The 25,099-nt window shown below is 45.3% G+C and overlaps 1 protein-coding gene across 1 annotated transcript in view; it reads right to left on the bottom strand.

The window, feature by feature from the left end:
* Positions 1–25,099, bottom strand: part of TMEM108 (transmembrane protein 108) — a 57,221-nt gene that overhangs the window by 6,679 nt on the left and 25,443 nt on the right. Inside the window, exon 2 of the mRNA XM_078860534.1 lies at positions 1,048–1,947. Within this exon, the coding sequence (XP_078716660.1) occupies positions 1,048–1,947 (900 nt within the window). The remainder of the gene's footprint in view (positions 1–1,047; positions 1,948–25,099) is intronic.

Raw genomic sequence — 25,099 nt, 5'->3', positions numbered from 1 at the left:
TTGGTTGTCAGGGTGCCTCACAGCAGGAAGGGCCTGGGTTCGATGCCCGACTCATGCATCTTTTTTTTGCGTGGAGTTTGTATGTTCTCCCCATGTTCTGGCATGGGTTTCGTCTGGGTTCTCCGGTGTCCTCCATTAGCTAAAAATAAACAATACAATGTCACTGGTATTGGCCAAATATAGCAATGCCGAAAAATGTACCTGTAAATTTACTCAGTTGGGATCACGCGTAGCAACATCGACTGCTGTAAAACAAAATCGACTCGGCAGGATGCTCCTGACAAATATTATTGAGACTCAGTGGGGCCTACTTGGGTAAACACGAAGCAATTAATGAACTTAGACACTGCACAGCTGTGAAGCTCTGTAGCCACTGCCAGGTAAATGTGCACTGCTCCATTTCTCATTACATCACACGTGCCGTGGCAATGAATAGTATCCGTGTCATGACGGCACCATGAATCTTAAGCTTTGCAGCTCTGATAGCCACGAACAGCTATCTACTGTGTTTCTCCACAGCGTCTACATCACGTGGTCCCGTGTAGATGCCGCACAACTATAATCTGTATTGTCTGCTTCGTTAAGCTGTGCACTTTTAAGCAGTAAGCACCTCACCAATGTTCTGCATGACAAACGCAAGCGTACAAGGGCTGGCTGTGACCTAGTAGTTACCCGACATGCTTGACAGGCGAGAATACATCAGCAACCTAATGCTGCACCGGAATCACATTGCCATACAAATTCACCATCTGGCAATGAAACTTGCAATGGCAATAATTGCAACGCTAGACCACTGCATGCCAGATAACGGTCAAATGTTAGAAATGAAATGTGCCGGCAGTTATTCCATTTAAAAATTGTACCTTTTGTGAGTGCAAGCCGTGGCCAGATTGTAGTGTGACGAGCCAGGAAGGAGTTCCTCCGATACAAACTGCCAAAGGGCTACGCTCGTGACGTGAATTTCGATCGCAGCGGTGATGACGGTACATCTGGGCGCGGAGGCATTCACGGCTCAAAACTATCGGCGAATAAATTGCTCACGCTCACCGGAGGTTGCTACGACAACAGTGATGGCCGTGACGATCCAGGCGATGTCTGCGCGCCGCAGGAGCCAGTGGAAGTGGGCGGCGGGCCCGTCCGTGTGCGCCGTCGCCGTCGTGATGAGCTTGGTGTCCGTCCACGACGGCACCGTGCCGCTCGAGAGCGACGGCGCGACGGGGGCCGCTCCGCGATCGTCCGTCGCCCGTGGGCCAACGCTCGTCCCACGGGGGCCCGCGTTCCCGTCGCCGTGCTCAGAGGTCCCCGAGACAGGCGACGACGACGACGACGACGAAAGGCTCGCCGCGCCGTCGGCATGGCCGTACGTCCAGGTGGTGATCTGGAGCACTGGCGTCGAGTCGCCGGCCTGCGTGGTCGCTGCCCCCCCGGCCATGGCCCCCGAGCCCGACGAGGCCTCCGCGGGCAGCGCGGTGCTGAAGACACCGTAATGTCCCCCGAAGACCATCGTGGGCTGGATCACGTCGCCGGGAAGCGACCCGGGCGACGCGTCCGCCCCCGGCGTCCTAGAGGCCGCGAGCGAGGGCGGGGCGGCCGCGTCCACGGAGGCAGCGGGCGCGGACGCCGGCAACGGAACGGCCCCTCGCTCACGCGGCGGCTCCGCCGACGGCTCGGGCGTGGGCGAGGCGGAGCTCCGCGAGGACGCCGAGTCGGGAGTCGTCGCGGTCGACAGGGCGCTCGTCCAGTGCGTGTGGGAACCGCGCTGGTACGTCCACGCTGACAGGCCAGCGCTGTCCGCCGCAGCGGCGCTGCGAGCCTCCTCGGCTGCCCCGCCGGGGGCGGAGTGCGACGCGTATCGGCTGGGCACCCGCGAGTCTCCCTGGGAGAGACGCAGCTCCGCGCCGCATACCCAGCCCCGGCACAGCAGCAAGAGGACGATGAAACCGGCTCCTGTGGATCGAGAATCGGAACGCGCGTGCGGTCGCGTCATACGGCACGTCCGTCAGAAGTATCGCACGTCATCAAATCGTTACAATTGGACAGCGGTTCGAGCTGGGTTGGTAAAATTACACGAAGATTAAAAAGACAAAGATTCCCCGTATAGCCTTAAGAGACTGTTGTGCGACTGCTGTCAGCGAGCACCTATGAAGACCTGCACGGCACACGAGCGGATGGTTGGCCAGCACCACGCCGGACCGGCTTTGCCTCTCGAGTGGCGATGTTAACACACTGCACCAGGTACTCATTTGAGTCGACCTTGGGGAGGCCCGGGACCAACTTACATATTCACCAGTTATTGACCGTGAGCAGGAATCGAACTCGGGTCGCCGGGTTTTTTAGCGCAGCGCGCTCACCACTGCGCCATCACTCCCCGTAAAATAACACACGCTCAAAACGGTGGATCATGAGAAGGTTTTATTGCACGAGTCTCGTCCTCTCAACCTCCACCACACGTCTGCAGCGGTGTTGGCGACACACCATGCCCAAGGGAGTTCCAGGTGCTCGCCAGAATCTCGAGTGAAGTTTCGAACGCTTCTGTCACGTGTGGTTGACACCGGTGTGGCAGCAAGAGCAGTTTATGCGCATGCTGTCGCGAGAGGTCACACGTTTGGCGCAATGATCCTTTGCTGGCTATACATGATGATCTTCTTCTTGGTTCTTTCGGTAAAGTCACGTAGAAGGGAAGTAATAAAATAATAAAAATAAAACATAATAAAATAATTCTCACGACGTTTCGGCCACAACACAAGTAGCCGTCCTCAGGTGAAGACAGGTCTGTCGAGGCGACAGCGTCTAAAAGAAAACACCACCACGCTTGGAGCGTCTATTTAAATTGAAATTTATACATGATGAATGAACGAATGTGTGGTTGAAGATCGCTTTTTTCTCCAGATTCAACATGTATTTCTTTAGAACGTCTTTTTGTGTTCAGTTTTATGCCCTTCTCCTCGCACCTCCGACTAGCACGGTTGGCTACGTACGGTGCGAAAGAAGGTCAACACACATTCATACTCAAGGTTTTAGATGTTTTTGGCATACTCATTATCCATTTATAGTCCACTAATATGCAACCACAGAGTTTAAACTGTTGTATAATTACTATTATTTATTCATGGATGATGCGTTTATGGACAAGCTGTAAATCACGTTCACTAATATGTATCGTTATATTGTTATTATCATGCCTACGTCCTGTTAAAACTGTGATTACATGATAATACACTTCCATCATCGTGCTAACCACATAATCGATTGTGGGACAGCAGGTATTCATCACAAGGAGTGAAGTGACATTTCCACTTTAATTTGTTTTCATTGTAGGAAACCACTGAGTGTCATGTAATGAAAGCATATCCAAGATGCCAATCTCAAACCTCCATTCACACTGAGCGTGATTTCAGGTGTGATTCAAACTTCATAAGAATCCTAAACACGAACAAACGAACGAAATCATCCTAAACAAATAAGTTGTGCACACTTTGCTAGCATGTTCATGCACCGAAATCCATAAGAGTGAGGACATTTATAACTATTGGTAGAATATTTAAATGTCAACAAGCAAACTTTGACAGCTGAATATTACATGGCCACATCTGTATGTGTCGCGGTACAATTTGAGCCGTGGAAAGTCTCACAAATAGGCAAGAAGTCTGTTCAGTCATTTGTACATCAATGGAAAGAGACTCAAGGTAATGGTAAATATTTCATTTCATAAAAGTTCTACATTGATCAGGATTGGTAATAAATAATTATATTCTCTTGCTAAAAAGTGTATGCGCTAATTCCCAATGGGTACTTTCATTCCCAAAGTGGATAAAATCTCAAAATAATATTATATAATCTATGGATTGTAAAAATAAGAGAACAGGGGCTTGCATTTTGGTTTTACTGTCCACGCAATCACTGGAACAGGAGCAGGATTAATAAAAATAGTTTTTTTACGGAGTAAAAGAGTCTTAAATAAACAATGAAACGTAATTAACTTGTTAATTAAGGGGCAGGAGATGCATTTGCTCATCTAAGTAATAGCAATGTGTTTTGCCCACGCGCATTTTAATACGCAAACCACGGCACATTTTTATTTTAAATAAAAAGCGCCCAACGTACGTTTAAAAGCATCCTTTCATACTCCTGTATCCACATCTCGAGTGTTTTACGTGGTAGGTATTGCCCACCGCATTCCGCTGCTGTCCATCGCAAAAAACACGTGCCACTTTTCTAAGTCCATTCACGTTGGGGTAGTGAAGTTCGCCTTAAAACGCACGTCTCCCCCTGAGTGGACGAATAGGTAAGCGCTTATCAACAATCCTTTGCGTTAAACTCTTGGCGGGGGGGGGGTGGAAACGAATGCCGTGCACACAACAACAACAACAATCGTGTAAAACGGTTGGCACATTGGACGTGGGGAGTCTAGACGTCACCGGTTCGATCTCCAGGTATGGCAGTTGGAGAAATGTATTAACACGACTCTCTTAACCTCCCCCACCCATCCATAACAACCCCGCCTCCGTTCACCCAGCCGCAGAAATTGGTGCAGCGCAGACGATTGGCAGGTCAAGTGTGGTGGGGTAAAATGTGGGTCTGGCCAGCATGCAAGAATAGCCCAAATTCGTTGCTTTGGTGAGAGGCGTGAAGAAGAGCTGGTCGCTTGCAATACATTTCAAATGACATACTACCTCAAATTAAGCGCAGAGAATTAAAAGCCAAAGCAAGCGTAACTCCGTTGAGTTATTTTGGAAGTGAATCTATAAGACACAACTCATAAAAAATACATATTTAATTTCACTACAATGCGTGAAAACGTAATTTAAGTAAAAACGATATTGAATATTTATGGGCTGCCCTTAGGAAAATGTGGTTTTATGTGTGTGTGTGTGTGTGCATGTATGCATGCATGCGTGTGTGTGTGTGCATGTATGTGTGCGTGCCCTTCGGACTTGGCGCGTACACTCAGCAGGTACATGCATGCCAGCACAATTATTGTCTGCCGACGTGTCCATTATTACTTCTGGTGCGAGATGAAAACGAAAAAACACACACACACACACTACCCACTTAAAGACCCAATAAAATGTTAAATTGGTAGATGTTAATATTAATGTCATTCAATTTTGAAAATGTGCAGATTACCGTGCAAGGAGTGATTAGTGTGGTCTGCATTTTATGGGAAAAGGAATAACGCAGGAGAAATATACATATTTACTGTACGTGTGAATACATTTGATATTTTATCAATGCAATTCACTCAGTACCTGCCTGAAAGTTGCATTCTCTCATTAATCACTTTTATTTACAACATTTACGAAATAATTTATTTGGAACTCTATTTCTTTGCTTGGGCACCGGAGTTGCACAGTGATAACCCTTGTACCTCACCGCAAGACTATCCTGGGTTCGATTCCCGATTCGGGCACGTTTCTGTATGGGGTTTGTATATTCTGCCCCTGTTTTATGTATGTTGAACTTCTTTCGCATCATACGTAGCCAACTGTGTTAATATGAGGTGCATTGATTTTCTTTGGGTCTTCCAACAAAGCAAAACTCATACGCTGGAACTGCTATTGGCCAAACATCCTGTTATATAAATTTACCGACTATGTAGTATACAATAAATATATTATATATAGGAGCAGGCAACAGAAGAGAAGCCTAAGCAAAGCAATATAATGCAAAAAAAAATGACATCGGTGGACGACATGAAAAGATATAATGATGTGGATTTCTACACAGATGGTCTCTGCCAAGTTTCGCCCCAGTTCCCACGACTTGCTTCCAATTCTACGCCCTCACTCCTGGCCAGATCGACTGCAACCACATCACTCGCCATGGGTGCATCGCATTTAATTGGGAGTGTAAATTATTCTGCAGGATCCGCAGCCTTGTCATGTGAATGTCACCGCAGTCTCTACACAATAATGTTCAGCCCTTTGTCATTCCACTGCTGGATGAAGGTTATCTCCACATTGTGTTGGTGATTTTTAAAAAATCATTTTCACCATCGGCACAGACCCAAAGGCCCACATCGCTCAGCAGCCAACGACAACCGGCACTATGTACTGAGTAATAGATCGGAGTTAATACATTTCTTGAATTGAACAAGGTTACCAGAACTTGTGAAAACAGAAGATGGGAGGCTACGCCGGAGTGGCGCCATGTGATGTAACAAGTGTTTTGTCCTGCATCGTTGTGGGTGAACGCCGTAATTGGACCATACTTCACCATGTCGCTTGGTGTGAATTGGTGAGGTGTGCTGACCACTGTGATTCCACTCTACCCAGTCTAAGCATAGCCTGAAACATGCCCTACCGCATGAAGTCACTCCCAGCAGAAGCTATACTGAAACTAAGAAAACTCATAAATAATCTACAACAAAATTTTCACAGGGAACGGACATTTAAATGAAAAATGTTTCTCTATCCTTGTCTCCCTAAGGAGAGCGTTACGTAAATCTACTCTCGCTTCACATGAGTGAATTGTGGTGCAGCACATGCAAAAACATGCATTGGCTTTTAATTGTTTTTATTTAAGTCATGTCCTGTAGGCACAACAAGACCTAGTCGGAACAACAAGACCTTGCCAAAAGCAAACCCAGCCTTTGCAATTATATAACGAAGCACGCTTATTGACAAACGTAATTAAACCAAGGATTACTTCTAAGCTGAGCTGACATTACCAGGTTATCATAAGCTGGTGAGAATGACCCACTGAGAATGATGACAGCCAATCCCATAGCACAATGCTGATGGTCAGTGAAAAATTGCACTCTGGGAAAAGCCCAATACGAGCCAGTTAACTCCCTCGCCTGGTGTGCAGGAGGTTGTGGGTTCGATCCCGACCCTGACGACTGTATATTTGGAGTTTGTGTGTCTCTCTCCTCGTGGTCGGGCGGATTTTTCTCTGGGTTCTCCGGTTTGTCCCTCCACATTTAGACACGTACGTTTTGAGTATTTGGCTGATATTAATTTCCACATTATAAGCGACTTCGTTGAGCTTTCATTTGTGGCCAGGTTGCTTCTGAAAAAGACCTATATAGCTCAGTGGGCCGTACCTGGTTTAGTAAGGGAGCCTCCCCAGCGCGCCTCGGCTGAAAAGTCACAATCACAGCTACGTCAGGTAATCCTGCCTCAAACTACATTCTGGTCATCTCCATTGTCCTAGTGAGGGTTAGTTATGGTATTATCGGTTAGCGTGCTGCACTACGAACCCGGTGACCCAAGTTCGATTCCTGGCTCGCGGTTAAAACCAGTGACGATTATTTGAACTGGTCCTGGGCCTCTCCTAGGTTGACTCAGACTCAAATGAGTACCTGCTGTGATGTATAAACATTGCCACTGGGGAGGCAAATACGGCTGGGCGTGGTGTTGCCCACTCAACTCCCCCGTGTTCCGCGTCGGCCTTGATAGGTCTGCTCACTAACAGCACTTGCCCCAACAGTCTGACAATGCTATATGTGGGATCTTTGTCTTTGTATGGTATTAACGGCCATGAATTAATTTGCTGCCACCTCGAATGATTATTTAGTTTGCTCCTTGAATGCCAAAGGTGTTGCATTTATGGCAGCCTTTTGTCATGTTTATTTTGGCAAGATATGGTTGAATTCGTTTTGCGATTAAACTCACATATTTTGTAGACGAAAGATCTCCGCAGCCTTGATTACGATGAACATTCTATCTCTATTCGGGAGGGAGGAGTGACTGCGTTGTGACTTTATCACCTAATTGTCGCTGAAGTCGTCCACCTTCCCACACTGCTCTCCGTCAGCTACAAATGCACGCAAGTGAAGTAGCAATGGAAACGTTCCAGCTTCGAATCCTGCATTTGTGTTGGACACGCAGTGACACCCCCCTCGCTAACAGCACTTGCCCCTACAGTCTGTTAAGGCTATACGTGGGATCTTTGTCTTTGTGTGTATGTTGAACTTCTTTTGCACCGTACGTGCTGTGGAGGTTCGTGCTGCTCTGTGCCCGTGTGATCATCCGTACCCGCTCAATGACTCTTCCGACAGTCTGATAATGCTATACGTGGGATCTCTGTCTTTATTTTAACCCAACATAAAATAGGAATTTACACTTGCCTGCACACATTCACAGAAGCAAGTCAGAACTGCGCCCGTGTGCACGAATCTGCACTGAAGGACACCATAAAGCCACACAGCATGCCGGCACACACCGCCTGTCAGACACAGCTGCAGGCATACTGCCAGGCACATGACGGCTGACGTGAGATACTGCATCTCACTTAACCCTTTCTCTGCCCAGGAGCGTACGTGCGCATCCAACCTCTTCAACGATGTTAGCCAGTGGCGGCACTGTGAATGGTCTTCTGCTAAACGCACAATCCGCATTGCTTTCCAAGATTCCAGGGCAATTCAAGGGGTTGTTCTATGCACAACGTCTCATTGACACATCAGAGGCCAGTCCACCTTTTTTTAATGAACTTGATCATCGTCTAACTGTGCTTGCTCATCTGATATAAACGAGTGCACTCCAACATCTGTGTTCAGATGTCGAGTAGTTTCGTCTTGTTTTAGCGCAGCATTTACTCACGTTCCCTTTCTTAGATTAACAACGTGTCTGGGAATGTTTGCTGGGATTAAGTAATGTAATAACAGTAACAACAATAATCAACAGCTCTTTGTCAATCCACTGCTGGATGAAGGTCCCTCCATACCGTGTCGACCCTGGCGTTGGTTTAAGCATCACTCCACCACGCCGGTCGGTTTGGTGAAGGGGGGACACCCAGGACCACAGGTCACTCGCCACTGACAGTCGCCATGGTGGGGTGTCCAACTTGGGGTTCTGAGCGCAGTGCTCTTACAGCTGCGCCATTGCCCCCCCCCACCCCCCAATGAGTGGGGTGTCTAAATCGATGAAGGTCCCTCCATAAATCGATGTGCTGTAATTGTGAAGGTGAGATTAATTTTCCTCTGTTTTAATCGTTTTTGAGTTCTATGGTTCTATCAAAATTCATCTTCAAGTAATGTTTTACACTGCACTTTAGAGATTCTATTACTTTTAAAATCGATTCGAGAATGCGTATTTTACACCGCTGTGAATGGTAGTTCCTCTAGTGGCTGCAGGGGTGACAATGTATCGATTATAGACGTGATACAAATCTGAAAACAACGATGTTTGCTCATGCGCGATGTAAGCCGTGTATTACGAGCTTAATAATTGTAAAATAAATGAATTGATGCATTGTTACACCACTGCTACCGTAATTAGGCGTTGGTACCACACAGCAAGACATGCAATTCCAGGTGATGTTCATTATTTTCGTTGCTTTATTATAAATGCTGACTATAGAGATGCAGTCTGAGAATGGCTCTGTATTAAAAACATAAATACCATTACACGGCTTTGAATATATTAAGTAGCCGGCACGATGCTATTATTAATACAACCACTGAAATAATTACACCAAAGATCAACGTAAATGCTGCAGGCGTACCGCTCAGAAAGGTCAATCACTTAATATCACCCAATGCAGTGTGGCGCTACAGGTTATGCACAAAGGTATCATCTATTATTAAAGAATTGTAATGAGAGAGCAGCTGAATTAGGGTGCTGCAGTTGGGAGATGTTAACTACCTCGCCTGGTATACGGGAAGTCGTGGGTTCGATCTCAACCCTGATGCCTGTATATTTGGAGTTTGCGTGTCTCTCTTACTGTGTCCGCGTGGATTTGTGTCCGTGTTCTCCAGTTGTTTCCTTCACATTCAGAATCAACATGCGTTGAGAGTATTTTGCTGCGATACATTCCCACACGATAAGCCACATTCATTGGGCTATCATTTGTGATAGCCAGGTCGCTTCTGCGAAAGAGCTACGTAGCTCAGTGGGCTATTACCTGGTAAGATAAAAAGGGGAGTTTTAGTTTAGTATAGAATCTAGGCCAGTAAAACGATACGCAGCGATACGGTAGATTAAATTATTATTCTAGATTTGAAGTTTTCGCGACTGCAAGGATCCATACTCTTTGGTTATTTCGGTAAAGTCACGTAGGTTAAAATGAAAATAATAATAAATAAAATAAAGTTTAGAATAAAAATAACTAAATTAAATCACGACGTGTCGGGCGCAACACAAGCGTCCGTCATCAGGTGGGGACAACCACGCTTGTGTTGCCCCCGAAACGTCGTGATTTAATTTAGTTATTTTAATTTTTATTCTAATTTTTATTATTTTTCTTTTTTTTTCACCTACGTGACTTTACTGAAAGAACCAAAGAGTATAAAGTATTATTGTTTATATCGTTTGAGTTTCATCCCTCTCCACCTCCACGTGTTCGTCATCGAGCCCCCCGGGGTTGTTTCGCAACAATCCGAGCTGTGGTCGTTTTTCAAACGCTTCTCTTATTTGCCAATAAAGATCACTCAATGCTTTCCCATTTAAAAAGAGTAAATTAAGTATGTTTGGAGTACCCCGGGAGCACTGAGTTCTGGCTTCAGTCCGCGGAATTTCTGTAACCCAATCCCTTATTACTCTCCGTGCATGTAACCGGGCTCTTGTCAACAAAAAACGATTAAAAAAATAAAAGTGTATTAGGAGAATGTTCAAAAACATTTCAACCACTTCGTTCAATTTTCTGGCTCACAATAATTAATTAACAATGGGTGGTCACCTTCACGGAAATATATACCGGCTTAGTGAACCCTTTCCCCCGCATCAATTTTTGTACCTTTTGTATCACTCATCGGATACAATTGATAATGTCTAAATGTGTGTGTGCCGTGGAGGGCGGCGGTGCAATGGCTAGCCCACTGCGCTCTGAACTCGGCGTCCCGAGTCTAATTCCTTGCCACGGCGAAGATTGGCGGTGATCGGTATCCGAACCGGTCCTGAACCCCCCCTTCCCTTCCCTTCAAACCAACCCGCGGTGGTGAAGTCAACAACGCGCCACGACTCTGCAGCGGCGGACTGACAGAAGGGGGCACCGCAAAGTGTCTGTTTACTCCTCTCTTTTAGCCGTGACTCCACGCAACGAATTTCGGAGTTGGCGGCCAAACAAACGAAAACAGTAAGATCATCCCAATGAGTTATTTTGACGGGGCGAGAGCGCGGGGGGGGGGGGCACGCGAGCTGAAGAGAAGTGGCCGCACCAATCACGCTTTGGCAGGGAACGAGACTCAATGAGAGCGACTCAAATGCACGGGTCTCCGAGCACAGCCGCGAGCGTGGCTGTGGCTCCGAGCGCCGCACGACCTCCAATTAGACGGACCATTTGTACTCCAGAGCGAAGAGGGACCCCCCTCCCCTTCTACCCACCTCTCCACTTCCACCCCCCACCCTCACCAGTGCCGGATGAAGCTAGTGCGGGGCCTGTAGAATATGATATTGTGAAGGGGTCCTAAATAAAAAAAAAACGCATAAATATTAAAACACAAATTTTTAACTTGCACAGTAAAGTAATCGTAATTTTTAATTTGCTATAAAGCCAGATAATACGACTAATCGCTAACCTTAAACACCCAGCCGTTCATAAAAGTTGAAGGCAGTATAGTACTATAGTAATAAAGCAAGTGCAGAATCACTGAACCGGAATTGATAGCTTGAAATCATTTAGCGCGATGGGCCCGTAGCATATGCTACTTTTGCTAATAGGATAATCCGGCACTGCCCCTCATTCTTGTGCATAATGGGACATCACGTTCACGCCGCCGATAAATGTCCTCGGATTTCAACGAACGAGCAGCAGCAGCGCGAGACGCGGTGCGCGCAACGAACAAACTCACCGGCTCATTCTTCAAAAAGTCGAACACACGCGTGGGCTCTGTACAATGGACATCTCACGTGACGCCACGCTCAACAAGTTCTATCTCATACTGAAACGTTCTGTCGTACTCAAATTATAATTGGTGTGGGTTTTTACTCTCCAACACACCGATGTGCTTTACTAGTAACGAATTGGCATGTTTTAATTACGTGACAAACCTGACTAATTGGCTGTGTCGGGTGGTGGTGGGTTTAACGACACATTTATATTCATGCCATTTAACCCAAAAAAACCTGGATTGTGAATATCCCACGTATATACTTGTTTTATGCACGTACAATACATTGCAGATTGTGTAACTTCACCCTAAAGGCAGAGGAATGCTGCTTGACATATACGTGAGCGTGTGTGGTTGTTGTATGTATCCGCTGGTATGTAGGCTGGTCAGATAATGATAAGTGATAGCTTCAACTGCCCTGGGCTCTCAAGCTCAGAAGCGGACCCAAGAATGACCACTTTGTAAAATAAAAAAAATGGTGATATGTCCATGAGTAACTGTAGCATGAGTGTAAATAATGCACCTGCATCTCTGGAAATTAGTTCCAAATGTATGAATGCAACTGATGAATACACGCGAAATACAAGCAAAGTTGAAGGCAGTATAGTACTATAGTACAAGCAAAGAGTAAATGTATGCGACGAACAGCGAAAACCAGACGAATTAATACAAGTTTAATTACTGGAAAGGACACAAGGACACTGATGTTGCCAAAAGGACAATCCAAACCACTGCAGATGCGCAATAAACTGAGACTGGGCACATTGAATATTCGCAGTATGCTGCAACTAGGTAACGTACAGCTGCTTGGACGTGAGTTAGATGGATTGGAAGTGGACTTGCGTGGAGCGTCTGAAGTGCGCTGGGAAGGTCAAGGACATTTCACAACATTGGAGGGACATGCCATCGTTTACTCTGGCAGCGATGTGCAGGGCATGTCTGGGGTGGCGATATGGTTTCACAGGAAAATTGCCAGAGCCCTCCTTGGATAAGAACCAATCAGTGACGTAAAAATTAATTAGTAATAATCTAAAAAAATCGATAATAACGAATTCTTAACAATTAATAATTGTTTTTGATTATTAATCATCAATTATTAATAAATAGTTGACGATTGATTGTTCATTAATAATGATCAATGATTGATTTATTGATTATTTTAAAAAAATTGCTGTGCGACTGAGTGCTAAGCCGCGAAACACCACTCTGACTCAAGTCTATGGACCTACAACGGCTGCCGAGAAAGAAGAAGTGGATGGCTTCTATCAGAATCTGTCCAGGGCAGTAAAACCGACTCCCAAAGCAGACATGTAGCTGGTCATCGGCGACTTCAATGCCAAAGTAGGGGAAATGGAGCCGTGTGCACTCACAGTTGTAGTGGGGCCATATGGACTCAATGAGGCTGGTGAACGACTGCAGGATTTTTGTTCAGAACATGACCTGGTATTGGCCAATACATTTGTAGTGTTGTAAGGACGGACTTCTAAACTTCTTTATGGCACACACTGTTTATTATCTTAATACACAGTCCCTATCACACTAAGGGGTATATGGTCCCCTCACCCGTTACCCTTAGAAGGTACAGCCTCCGGACCTTGCAGGCTATCTAATCTCCCTGCTCTCCCAGCGTCCTCTGGCTGGACCTAGGGGATCTCTCCCCGACCACTGGTTACTCTAAGCCCTAGCCCTGATAAGGGCTGGAGGGCTTGGTCTAGGGTCCTAGACGTCTTCGGCCGACTTGGTTCTTCGTGTAGCAGAACTCCTCCAGAGCTCTCAGCGCTCTGGCTTTTATACCTGTTCGTGGCCGGGTTGTCCAATCCCCGGCCACCTTGTGGGACCCTCTGACTGGTCCTTCCCAATCTGGCGTTTGGATCCTACATCACCCCATTTGACCCTGACCGTTTGATTGAGCAGGAAAACCTTGTTTACGATCTGCTCTCACAGTTTGCGAACAGCGAGTAGTTAACACCACTACACATTGTTCAAGCATCATCCGAGGCGGCTGTACACCTGGACCTCTCCAGACGGACAAACAATAAATCAGATTGATTATTTTGCGGTAACACAGCGATGGAAATCCAGCCTGATGAACTGCAAAACATATCCAGGGGCCGATTGTGACTCAGAGCATCACTTGTTGGTGGCAACCCTGAAGGTTAAACTGAAGAAGAAAGACAGACAGAGTCCTATCCCACCACTGAACCGTGAGGAACTTAAATAAGAGAAAGCAGCACAGTACATGGTAGAAGTAGCTAACAGGTTCAAGGCTCCAGAGTTATTGAAAGAAGAAGAAACACCTCGTGAACTTAGGAAAAGCACACAAACAGTACTCTTGGATGTTGCAAAGGAAACACTCGGATCCATCGAGTCTAGAAGATGGAAAACCTGGATTTCTGATGAGACCTTCTTCTTAATTGAAGAGAAAAGAAAGCGAAGAGAAAAGACCTCAAACAATATCAGGAGTTGAAGGCCGAGGTACAGAGGAAGCTACGAATGGATAAGCAGAAGCAGTTGGATGGTATGTATGAAGAACTTGAAGCATCAAACCGAAAAAGAAACACGAGGAAACCTTTCCAAGTAGCCAGGACAATCACAACAAAAGTTTCAAACGCGAATGCAATGCATCCAAAATCGACTGGAGAAAATCTGACAGAAGCCTCGCGAATTGTCGAGCGGTGACGAGAGTATTGTGAAGACCTATATGATAATAACGGGGTGGGGGGAATCTGGAATGAGATCACGAGGAGCGCGAGCCTCCTCCCCTTCGTTCAGAAGTTGCTCGAGCCGTTCATTGGACAGAAAGTCGCAAGTGTACGGGTCCATTTGACGTCCCTGTGGAATTGTTTAAAGAAGGTGGAGAGACGGTACTTGACGGGATGCACAGACTATGTGTGGCAATCTGCGAAACTGGTGAATGGCGAGAGGATTACACAAGTCCTTCTTCCGATCATCCTGGAACGGATCCGCTTGAAAACGGAATACGACATTGCAGACGAGCAAGCTCGACTCCGACAAGGGAGAGGGATCAGAGACCAAGTCACCAATCTCAGAATCATCATGCACAAGGCAAGATAGTTGACAAATCGTTTAGATCGGGTTCGTTTCAAGTTTAACCTCCCCATCAATGTGGACAAGACCAAAGTGATGGGCAGTGATGGAGCAGCCTGCAACATCTGGATACAAGGCATGCAGCTGGAGCAAGTAAACACCTTTCCATATCTTGGATAGGTCATCACTGACGATGCGAAGCATTCAACAGAAATTCGAGCTAAACTGATTAAGGGTCAGGCGATTGGGTCATCCCTAAATACAAATTTGGAAGAGTCACAGCATCCCCATGGGAACAAATAGCAGACTTCTGCATGCCCTTGTGTGGCCAGTTGTTTCGCATGGTTGTGAAAATTGGAAAATTAAGAAGGACGACGAGGCACGAATTAAATTAAAGGACTCGGGCGGATATTACGTGAATCGTGGACTGAAAAGAAAACAAATTAATGGGTTCCGGAGAAAGTTGGTGTTGAAAGAAAACTGTTAGAGGTGATAAAATCAAGTAAGCTAGCCTAACTATGGTCATGTCATGAGAAATAATGGAACTTGTTTGCAAAAGCAAATGACGCAATACCCGCATCACGTGCGCGAGGAAGACCTTCGATGGCGTGGATGGATAACATCAAAGCGTGGACGAGGATCACGCTGGGGGCAGGCAGTGAGGATAGCAGAAGACAGAAGAAATTCTAGATTTGAAGCTTTCGTGACTGCAAGGATTCATATTCTTACCCTCAACCAGTATATATAAAAATACGGTTTTCTTGGAATTTCTCTCTCACTTGATACAGCTGTCGTGCTGTGACTGTTCCACCCGAAGACGGAAGCTTGTGTTGCCTCCGAAACGTCGTGATTTTTATTTTATTTTTACTTTTATTGATTTAAATTTTTTACCTACGTGACTTTACCGAAAAAACCTAAGAAAAAGACAGAAGAAGTCAGTGGCGAAGGATTGCCCATGGTGCGGCCAACCCTCGGATCGAGGATGGCTGAAGCCAAGACGTCGAGACGGTGACTGCTGACGGGAGTGGGGGCCCCTGCTGGCGTTGTGGACTCGGGCCCCACATCTGTCTCGACGGGCCTCAGTGTGTGGGTGTATAAATCTGCACACTCCTGTGTTTAGACGCGTGTCATCTGTTTAGAACTGTTTTGTTTGTGTTTAGTTTGTCGACGACCTTCCCCCGCACCCTCCGATTAGCACCGTTGGCTATGTACGGTGCAGAAGAAGTTCAACATGCATGCATGCATACATGTTGTGTACGCGTGTATGCGTGCATATGTGCGCGTGTGTAAAGAAAACTAAACACACACACGCACATAGATGTGCCCCTTCGCAAACGAATTAACGTTTAAAAACGAATAGCCGGAACCAATTACTGCATTTGCTCAAAATTATGCAGGCTTTAATCAAGAGCACTGGTGGAGCTGCATAGATGGATAACATTTATAGGGGTACAGTGGCAACGGGTGGAGAATGAATGAGGTCGCCACGAAAAGCGACGCCGTGGAAGCCAACGCACTGAAAAGATGGAAACAGAGTGGGTTTAGGGCCAGGTGGGAAGGCAGTCGTCTTGGCGACAATGGGATCTACGATGACAACAACAGCAGAGAAGGCAGAAAAAAGGATCGCAAGATGTGGAGGGAAAGTCACGGTCGACAGCACGCGTGGAAACACCCAACGCTACCTGATAATGATTGTGGCACAGCGGCTAATGAGCAGATTAATCAACACAGCGACGGTGCTACGGAAAGAAGAATCGTCACAATCCCTACATGTTGAAAGCTTTCAGAATGCCACTCCCGTACTGTTATCAATCATTAATGTGAACCTTATGGCAGTACCCCGGGGTACCATAGTACCCCGGCTCTCGCATAATGTCCGTGATGTAGTAATTTCTAGTCTGTTGATGGTCGGCGATGCGGCAATCGACTCATCTCGACGAGCTGTACACGATGCACCACCACGGTGCCACGTACGAGCGTTCAGGGTTTCAGCACAATCGTCCTCGCTGCGTTTCGACATCGCGGAGTGTAGCACTGATTTAGGATTGATCAGTACCCCAGTCGCGGAGTCAAGTACACTCCTGCAAAAAATAAGTGTCCCAGAAATGAAATATTTAATTGCCACGGCCATAAGGATAATTTAAATGACCGTATTTATTCATAATAAAGGTTGTATTTACGTGAGTGAAGCAATGTTGCCTTGGCTCTTGCACTGCGCTATGAGCCCGGCATACCTGAGTTTGATTCCGGACCCTGGCTAACATCAGGAGCGAGTGATTTCTGGGCCGGTTCCGGCACTGTCCAGCGTGCTGAAGTATGAACAACCATCCGCATAACTTACACAGCGTGGGGAGGCCCTTCATTCAGCATTAGGATTGACAAAAGTCTGTATTTTTTCACATTAAACCATCATTAAGGGATGCCCACACACTAAACCGAACTATTTTTTATTTTACCAGGTAAGGCCAACTGAGCTATGTAGCTCTTTTTCAGAAGTGACCTGGCCACAAATGACAGCTCAACGAGGTGGCTTATCATGTGGACATTGATAGCAGACAAATACTCTAAACGCGTGTTCCTAAATGTGGAGGAAAAACCCGGAGGACCCAGAGAAAAATCCACGAGACCCACAGGGGGAACATGTAGACTCCGACTATACAGGGATCGAACCCACGACCTCCTGTATACCAGGCGATGTAGTTAACATCTCACCATTGTGGCGCCCACAGTGACTTGCACGGAAATAAAGGAATCAAATCACCGGCACGAATAAGTCATGTTTATTGTTCATTATCCTGTAACCGACAGCTGATAGGGCTGAATTAACCTATATCAATGATTTAAATCGCGAAAACGTAATAATGTGCAAATGTACCACTTCTAGGTTCTTGGCTTGTCCGGGAGAATGGCCGATGTTTCGCTCCATAGGTCAGTATCTCCAATGTTGCTTTTCGTGGACTAAATATATCGTGTTCCGTATAGTACAGATCGTAAGAGATTTTAAATCCTCCAGCATAAAATAAAACTAATACTGTATTTATTGTACGGATAAAGACAGAAACATGTTGATCGAGAAAAATGTTATAAATTAAGCAGGAACAAAGTAGGGATGAGCTTTGAATCACAACATTTTGTATTTTTAAAGGCTAATTTTGTATCTTTATCTGATTTTCTGATTTTTGGTGCGTTCACATTATGGTTCGCATTAATGTGTTCCCCTGCTAACACAGGTGATGCACCGATGCCATATGGCACAATATTTGCAGGAATATTATGCACGCGATGCTATATTAGTACCGTCACTTCTGTATTTTGGATTCATTTGAATCAAACAATATTTTAGGATCGTGCAACATTTGATATCTAAGTCTGATTTTTGGATAATTCAGATTGATGTAAAAAGTTGAAACACTCCCCTACAACAAATATACGTAAATCGTACCCTTACAGAACATAAAATATTACTTTTATATCAGAACGTGGGGCTTTTTGTACATCTCCATGGTGTCACTTACATATTTTTTTCTTTTATAGTTTTTTTTCGCATTACACCCAACCACGTTTTTTTCCAAAGAATCTATTTCCCCAACAATTATCGACGACGAGGGGTAGAAGTCTGACAATCACTCACGCCCAAGCAAAGGCGTGCGCGAGGTCTTCAGGGGGACATTAGCGAGCTGGTGCGAGGTTATACAACCAGATACTTCTCAAGCATCTGCCTCGTTTTCTCGCTCGTCAATCTCGCACAATTCAGCTCTGGCTCACGGCCGAGTTCATAAAAAATATATATATGCTGGCACTTGTTGTGGGCTCAGGAAGGGGGGGGGGGGTTCTGTTTACTCTGCTGCACATTCGAGGGTGGAGTGTTTGCGCAATCGATTCGGGGTAGAATGTAAGGGCGAGAATTCTGCTGTGGGGAACGACTGAAGCTGCCACGCTGCATTTTTCTCCACGTGACACCCCCCCCCCGTGGAGTGACCATGTCCTTTATTTTTTGTCGTTTCTTCGTTTAACAGAGATCCGACCTGAAAAGGTCAGCTCATTCAGCGGTTCACGTTAAGACTGACGCGTGAAAAGTATGCGCGACCGCAACGCCGCTGTATATCATGCTCTGATGCTGATAGCTCACGTAAATAATAACAAAATATTGTCATTACATTTGCGTACACATGTTTAGTAATTATTATTTTAATAGTTCGAATAAAGTATACCCAATTGTCAATCGATCATTGGGTGGAGGTCTTTTCAAGTATTATTTTTTGCATACTTCACCGTGCCGGTGTGGTAAAAGGGGAGACCAATGCCCAAGTTCAGATATCAATCGCCACAGATTCGCGCTAGGGTTGTCGCGTCCAAAGTGCAGAGTCGCTGGCCACTGCACCACTGCTCTACCAACATCGGTGATATCTGAACCGGTGCTCGGCAACTTCCCTTCACCAATTCTGTGCCGACGAGCGTGATGAAGTACGGTCAATCAACGGAGAGTCGGAAATGGTTGAGCGTTTCTCTTTAAAAGAGCGTAGTGTCAGAGAGGCCTCGAGATATCCATCGCTCACTGGTTTGCAATCCCACCGGAGGGCACTCGCCACCACCTGGAGTGAGATTATTGCACTGATGGGGATGGACTCCTCTTTCAACCTATTCCCTCGCATTGAGGCACATGCCTCCTTCACTCGTGAAAGAGTCAAGAATTCACACAATTATATATCCTTTTAATCACAATGATACTTTTTTTATTATTTTCAAGTACGAAGAGATAAAATGCGTGATGCCAATGAATACTTTTTGTAAATATTTACAGAGTTTAATGTGATATTGTCCTATGAGTTCCCATTTTTACTGTTTCCAAAACCTCTGCAAGCTATGGCTGAGTGGACCGGCACGCAATAATAGGATCTCAGTGAGATATTCGCTCCTCCGGGTTAGAGGTTCACCACACAGCCCTCTTTATCAGAAATAAATCACATCGAGTGGAATCCAAGACCAAGATTGGCCTCTCAAGTGGAAAGCCTCTTCTCGAGGTAGTAGAGGGTGCCATGGTGGCGATATGTTAACTCCCTCGCCGGGTATGCAGGAGGTCATGGGTTCGATCGCGACCCTGATGATTGTATATTTAGAATTAGCACGTTCTCCCGTGGTCGTGTGGATTGTTCTCCGGGCCCTCCGGTTTTTCTCCTCCACGTTTAGAAACGTGCATTTTGAGTATTTGGCTACAATAAATTTATACTTGACTCGCTTGACGACCCGGCTTCGCCCGGGACTTGGATTCACCACGCCCGGCCGCCTTTGTCTCCCCAGTGGCGATGTTCACACACCACACCAGTTACTCGTTTGAGGCTGAGTCGACCTAGGGGAGGCCCAGGACCGGTTGACATAATCATCACCGGTGGTGGCCGTGAGCGGGAATCGAACTCGGCTCGCCGGGTTCGTAGCGCAGCGCGCTACCCGCTACACTACAATGTGTTACGCTTCCACGTGCGCGGGTCACGTGACAGATTTGACGTCACAGCTCACTTGCCGTGCAAAAAATAGATGCATTATTGAGCTCCCCCCCCCCCCAAACAAAATAAATAACAAAAGTGCATTTTCATAATTTTTGCATGGTGTACAGTCTGGAAAGTACCCACATGGCACATTTCCAGTTTGTTGCATTTCGGGAAGCACGCTAAACATTTTGAACAGACACACATATTCACAACTTTGCCTTTTATATATATGGATATAAGCTGCTTCGTTGAGCTACCATTTGTGGCCAGATCGCTTCTGGAGAAGCTAGACAGCTCAGTGGGCTCTACCTGGTCAAATACAAACTAGTTTATAGTCATAGTTTAGTTTAGATGAGCTCCCTTGATGATTTCACAATAATTATTTCCCAACGGATTTATATCGCGAATGTGCCCAGGGCCAAATGCACAAGCCAGCGTGTCCTGGGTGTTCCTCCTCCGTTCAGCCAAAACAAGAACATGCCTCTTTGGGCATGCCCAGATGTTCACAATAAACATTCAGCCGATATTTGATAGCGCATGGATTATTCCTACTTTGGATAAATTGTCTACGAGGCCTTCCACCTCAAGTACGGTTTTGCTAAGATTACCACGGTTGGCTATGTATGGTGTGAAAGAGGTTCAGCATACAGTACATACAAGTACTGATTTACTGAATACCTGATACAGTTTCTTCACATTTTCGATATCATGGTCACTTTCCACGCTCCCAAGCATGTAAGGAACATAATCAACTCAGGTTCAAAGTTTTATTTTATGAATGAAGGGGAATTGAGCACATATGAACACACCTGATGATCCTCTACAGAAGCCTGGCACTGTCCCCCAAATGCATATAATTGTTTATTTCTCTTGTCTCTGACACAGAATTTCTACCCTGGGCAAGAACCCTGAAGGACATCCCGGCTTCAAGCTTAAGTTCACCTTGATTTAGTTTAACCAGGAGATAACGCTTGCATGTGGACATTTCAAGCGTGATGGCAGAGGTCATTATCATTATTATTAATGTATGACGGTGTACATTTTTTGAATGCTCCGTGACCTCTTCTCCATTTTTTGTGTCCCTGAGTAAGTCCGAGGTGTTTATTTTTTCATAACATGCCATGAGAATACGTCACCTTTTTTGTTTACTGTTTCTACACCTGCACGTCACGTATGATAATTATATGTAAAATCGCATGCTCTGAAAGATTTAGGTATGTCAGTAAAATTGTGGCATCCATTAATAAATACAAACATGTACTGCATCTTCTTGGTTCTTTCGGTAAAGTCACGTAGAATGGAAATAATAAAATGATAAAAATAAAACATAATAAAATAATTCTCACGACGATTCGGCCACAACGCAAGCAGCCGTCCTCAGGTGAAGAACAGGTCTGTCAGAAAGACAGCGTCTGAATGACGAGAATTCACCGCCGAGAATTCACCACCGAGAATTCAGACGCTGTCTTTCTGACAGACCTGTTCTTCACCTGAGGACGGCTGCTTGCGTTGTGGCCGAAACGTCGTGAGAATTATTTTATTATGTTTTATTTTTATTATTTTATTATTTCCATTCTACGTGACTTACCGAAAGAACCAAGAAGATGAATCCCTGCAGTCACGAAAGCATTAAATCGAAATGTACTGCATCATGAAGTTGGAGCTTTTTCTGCCGGTACTTTATTCACAACTCACAACGGCTAACCCACGCATGTGACAGTATAACTACGCGTGCCAGCAAGTTATGAAAAATCCATTTGCACACTCTATTTGAATAGTTAGCACCCACACCACTACAGGGAGTGGTTCAACGGTTTTCCAGTTTCCAGTTTGCCAATTACTATTTTCAGAATTCTTCTCTTCTGCAACGCGGTTCCGTCTCTGAACGGGCAGACAACAGCCTCAGCTTACCCACGTTTCCATTTCATAAACAACTGCAATTTAGTGGCTTTCAACCAATTACTCAACGTGAAAGTGTTTCACTTGCTAAAAAAAGCATTCCGGGTGCCTTTAATGTTCTTCTCGCACACAGCGAAAGATTGTTATTGGCAGTGAAATGTCAGAAACACAGAACAATCTTGTAACCCTTTGCGGTGTGTACCATCTGCACGTGCTTCTAAGGCACCTTGTGAAGATTGAGCGTGCACACGGCGCGTTGATCATGGGGAGTTGACTCACTTTGCAAAAGCACCGAGAGATAAAAAAAACGTATTTTGGTGTGGACTGTACAACAATGAAAGCACGGATGTGCGACGGGTGAATTCACATGTGCACAAATTATAATTGTCCCACTGTCTACGATGTCCAGTTGTTACAAGGCAAAAACGTGCGGCTGAATACGAGGTTATGTAACGCCCTGAAAAGCGCCATCATGCGTGCTGCCACCTAAGCAACGCCGATAATTCACCGTCGAGAATTCACCGTCGAGAATTCACCATCGAGAATTCACTGACAATTCACCGCCGAGAATTCACCGTCAAAAATTCACCGTCGATAATTCACCACCGAGAATTCACAGTCGAGAATTCACCGTCGAGAATTCACCACCGAGAATTCACCGTAAATAATTCACCGTCTATAATTCACCGTCGAGAATTCACCATCGAGAATTCACCGTCGAGAATTCACCATCGAGAATTCACCGTCGACAATTCACCGCTGAGAATTCACCGTCGAGAATTCACCACCGAGAATTCACCGTCGAGAATTCACCGTCGAGAATTCACCACCGAGAATTCACCAGCACGGTCTGCACAGTTTGCTCTTGATGTCAGTTAAAATTTAGAATTAATGTACTTTATACAATTATATACCCAAACAGTTGGTCATTTATATGTCAGCTAATGTGGAGGATGATTTTTTTTTATTTCAATCCGTTGAGCAAATATGAGCAAGTCATAACGTATCTGCGTCACCCTCAAAGCCATCGTATTGACGCTATAAATACCACCCCTTAGAAAATTCCGTCTAGGGTTGTGTCCCAAGTGTAATGAAGAAAAATAACCCTATTAATAATTTTCTCATTATATATACAGTGTTTACTCCTACCAACTGTTCTGCCAATGCAGAATAATTGCGTTCAGCTCTTGTGCTGCACACATTATCTGCCACTCAAACTGCTGTGTGTTTTTTTAAATATTGCTGTGAGCTGGGTGTGTTGCTCATTAAACGTTGTGCAAATTTGTTCCATAAGACAAGGAGGATGAGGAAATATAGGGCTGTAAATGCAAATCATAAACTCGGGATTGCAATTAATTGTAATCAATATTGTTTGTGAAAGGACAATTTGATTGCCATTTCTCACAATTGCATTATGGGATGCTTCTCAATAAAAAAAGCCAATCCAGCAAGTGAGCGTAAGCAGTATAAATGCCGCAGTATGGTGTGGATTTAAATTACTTATATTGCCGTATTCATATTGATAAATTGTAAAAAAATATGCAAAGAAACAATTGATAAAACGCTGATAAGCTGTAGTCACGGCTGTAAGTAAAACGATTAAAAACATTAAATCGAAACACCTTAAAGGTAGCTTTCTGAAAATAATACTGTACTTTGCTTGGACATTTACATAACGTCTGCAACGTCTTTTCTCAATATCACTTTAAATTATTGTGACTTTAGTAACTAAACTGGTGATGGGGCCCATCTTGACGGCCATGCTCTAATGAGCATGGTGAAGTATGGTCATACAACCTACACTAACCTAAAACTATATATTTTTTTTATTTCACCAGGTAAGGCCGACTGAGCTATGTAGCTCTTTTTCAGATGCGACCAGGTCACAAATGATGGCTCATCGAAGTGGGCTTATCAAGTGGAAATATATAGCAGCCAAATATCCGGAAAATAAGCCACACGACCACGGGGAGAGAGACGTGCAAACTCCAAAGATACAGCAGGTGTCAGGGTTGGGATCTAACCTACAACCTCCTGTATGCCAGGCGAGGTAGTTAACGTCTCACCACCGTAGTGCCCATGACTGATACAGCATGGGGAGGCCTTCATCCAGCACTGGATTGACAAAGTGCTCTGAAATTATAAATAACTGCTATTATTATTATTATTATTATCTGCTTGTCAGTCTTGTAACCGGGGGGGATTTGTTTTGGCACGTATAATCGCTTGCTGACGTCTCGTCAAAATTATAAGACTAAGTAGAAACGCACACACGCACATGCACAGCTGCACAAGCTACACAGTGTTATTAAAAATCCTCCCAGATACAGAGGGATCACTTGGAAAATCCGACATGACGGCAATCAAGGCACCGATCAATAATATGCAATTTCTTTTTTTGGCACATTAAGACAACGTGATCCTTAAATATTACGTGTGGGGGAGGCGGGCGGGGGGGAGGTGAAATACATTCCAGGATTGATGAACATTACATCTCGGGAGATCAGTGCAAAAAAATAATGAAAACTGTACGCGTCTGGCCACAAGTCAGCCGGACATCAATAGGAGACGAGACGGACGGACAGAGCGTGCACCCTGAATCGACGCGGAGCGATCGTGGCGCTGGATCAAAGTCAATCGTCATTATTTATTTATTTGGCATTGCTTCGCTGCCCTTAGGAGATGGATGGTACCCACACGAAGTGGCTCTATTGGGGTGGCGGGCAAAACACCCCGAGGTTGATTTCTTACCCGTCCCCACAAAATATAACCCCCCCTCCCCATCCCCAGGCAAACTAATTATTATTATTGCAATGTTGGGAAAGAAAACAATTATATAAATGCTGCCTTTGAGAAAGTTCATCATCTCAACATTTACTTCGATTTCCTAATAACC

Source organism: Lampetra fluviatilis, chromosome 10, assembly GCF_964198595.1.
Source record: "Lampetra fluviatilis chromosome 10, kcLamFluv1.1, whole genome shotgun sequence".
Taxonomy (NCBI): Eukaryota; Metazoa; Chordata; class Hyperoartia; order Petromyzontiformes; family Petromyzontidae; genus Lampetra; species Lampetra fluviatilis.
Note: the sequence above shows the minus strand (reverse complement) of the source record. Positions and strands in the feature narration are given on the sequence as shown.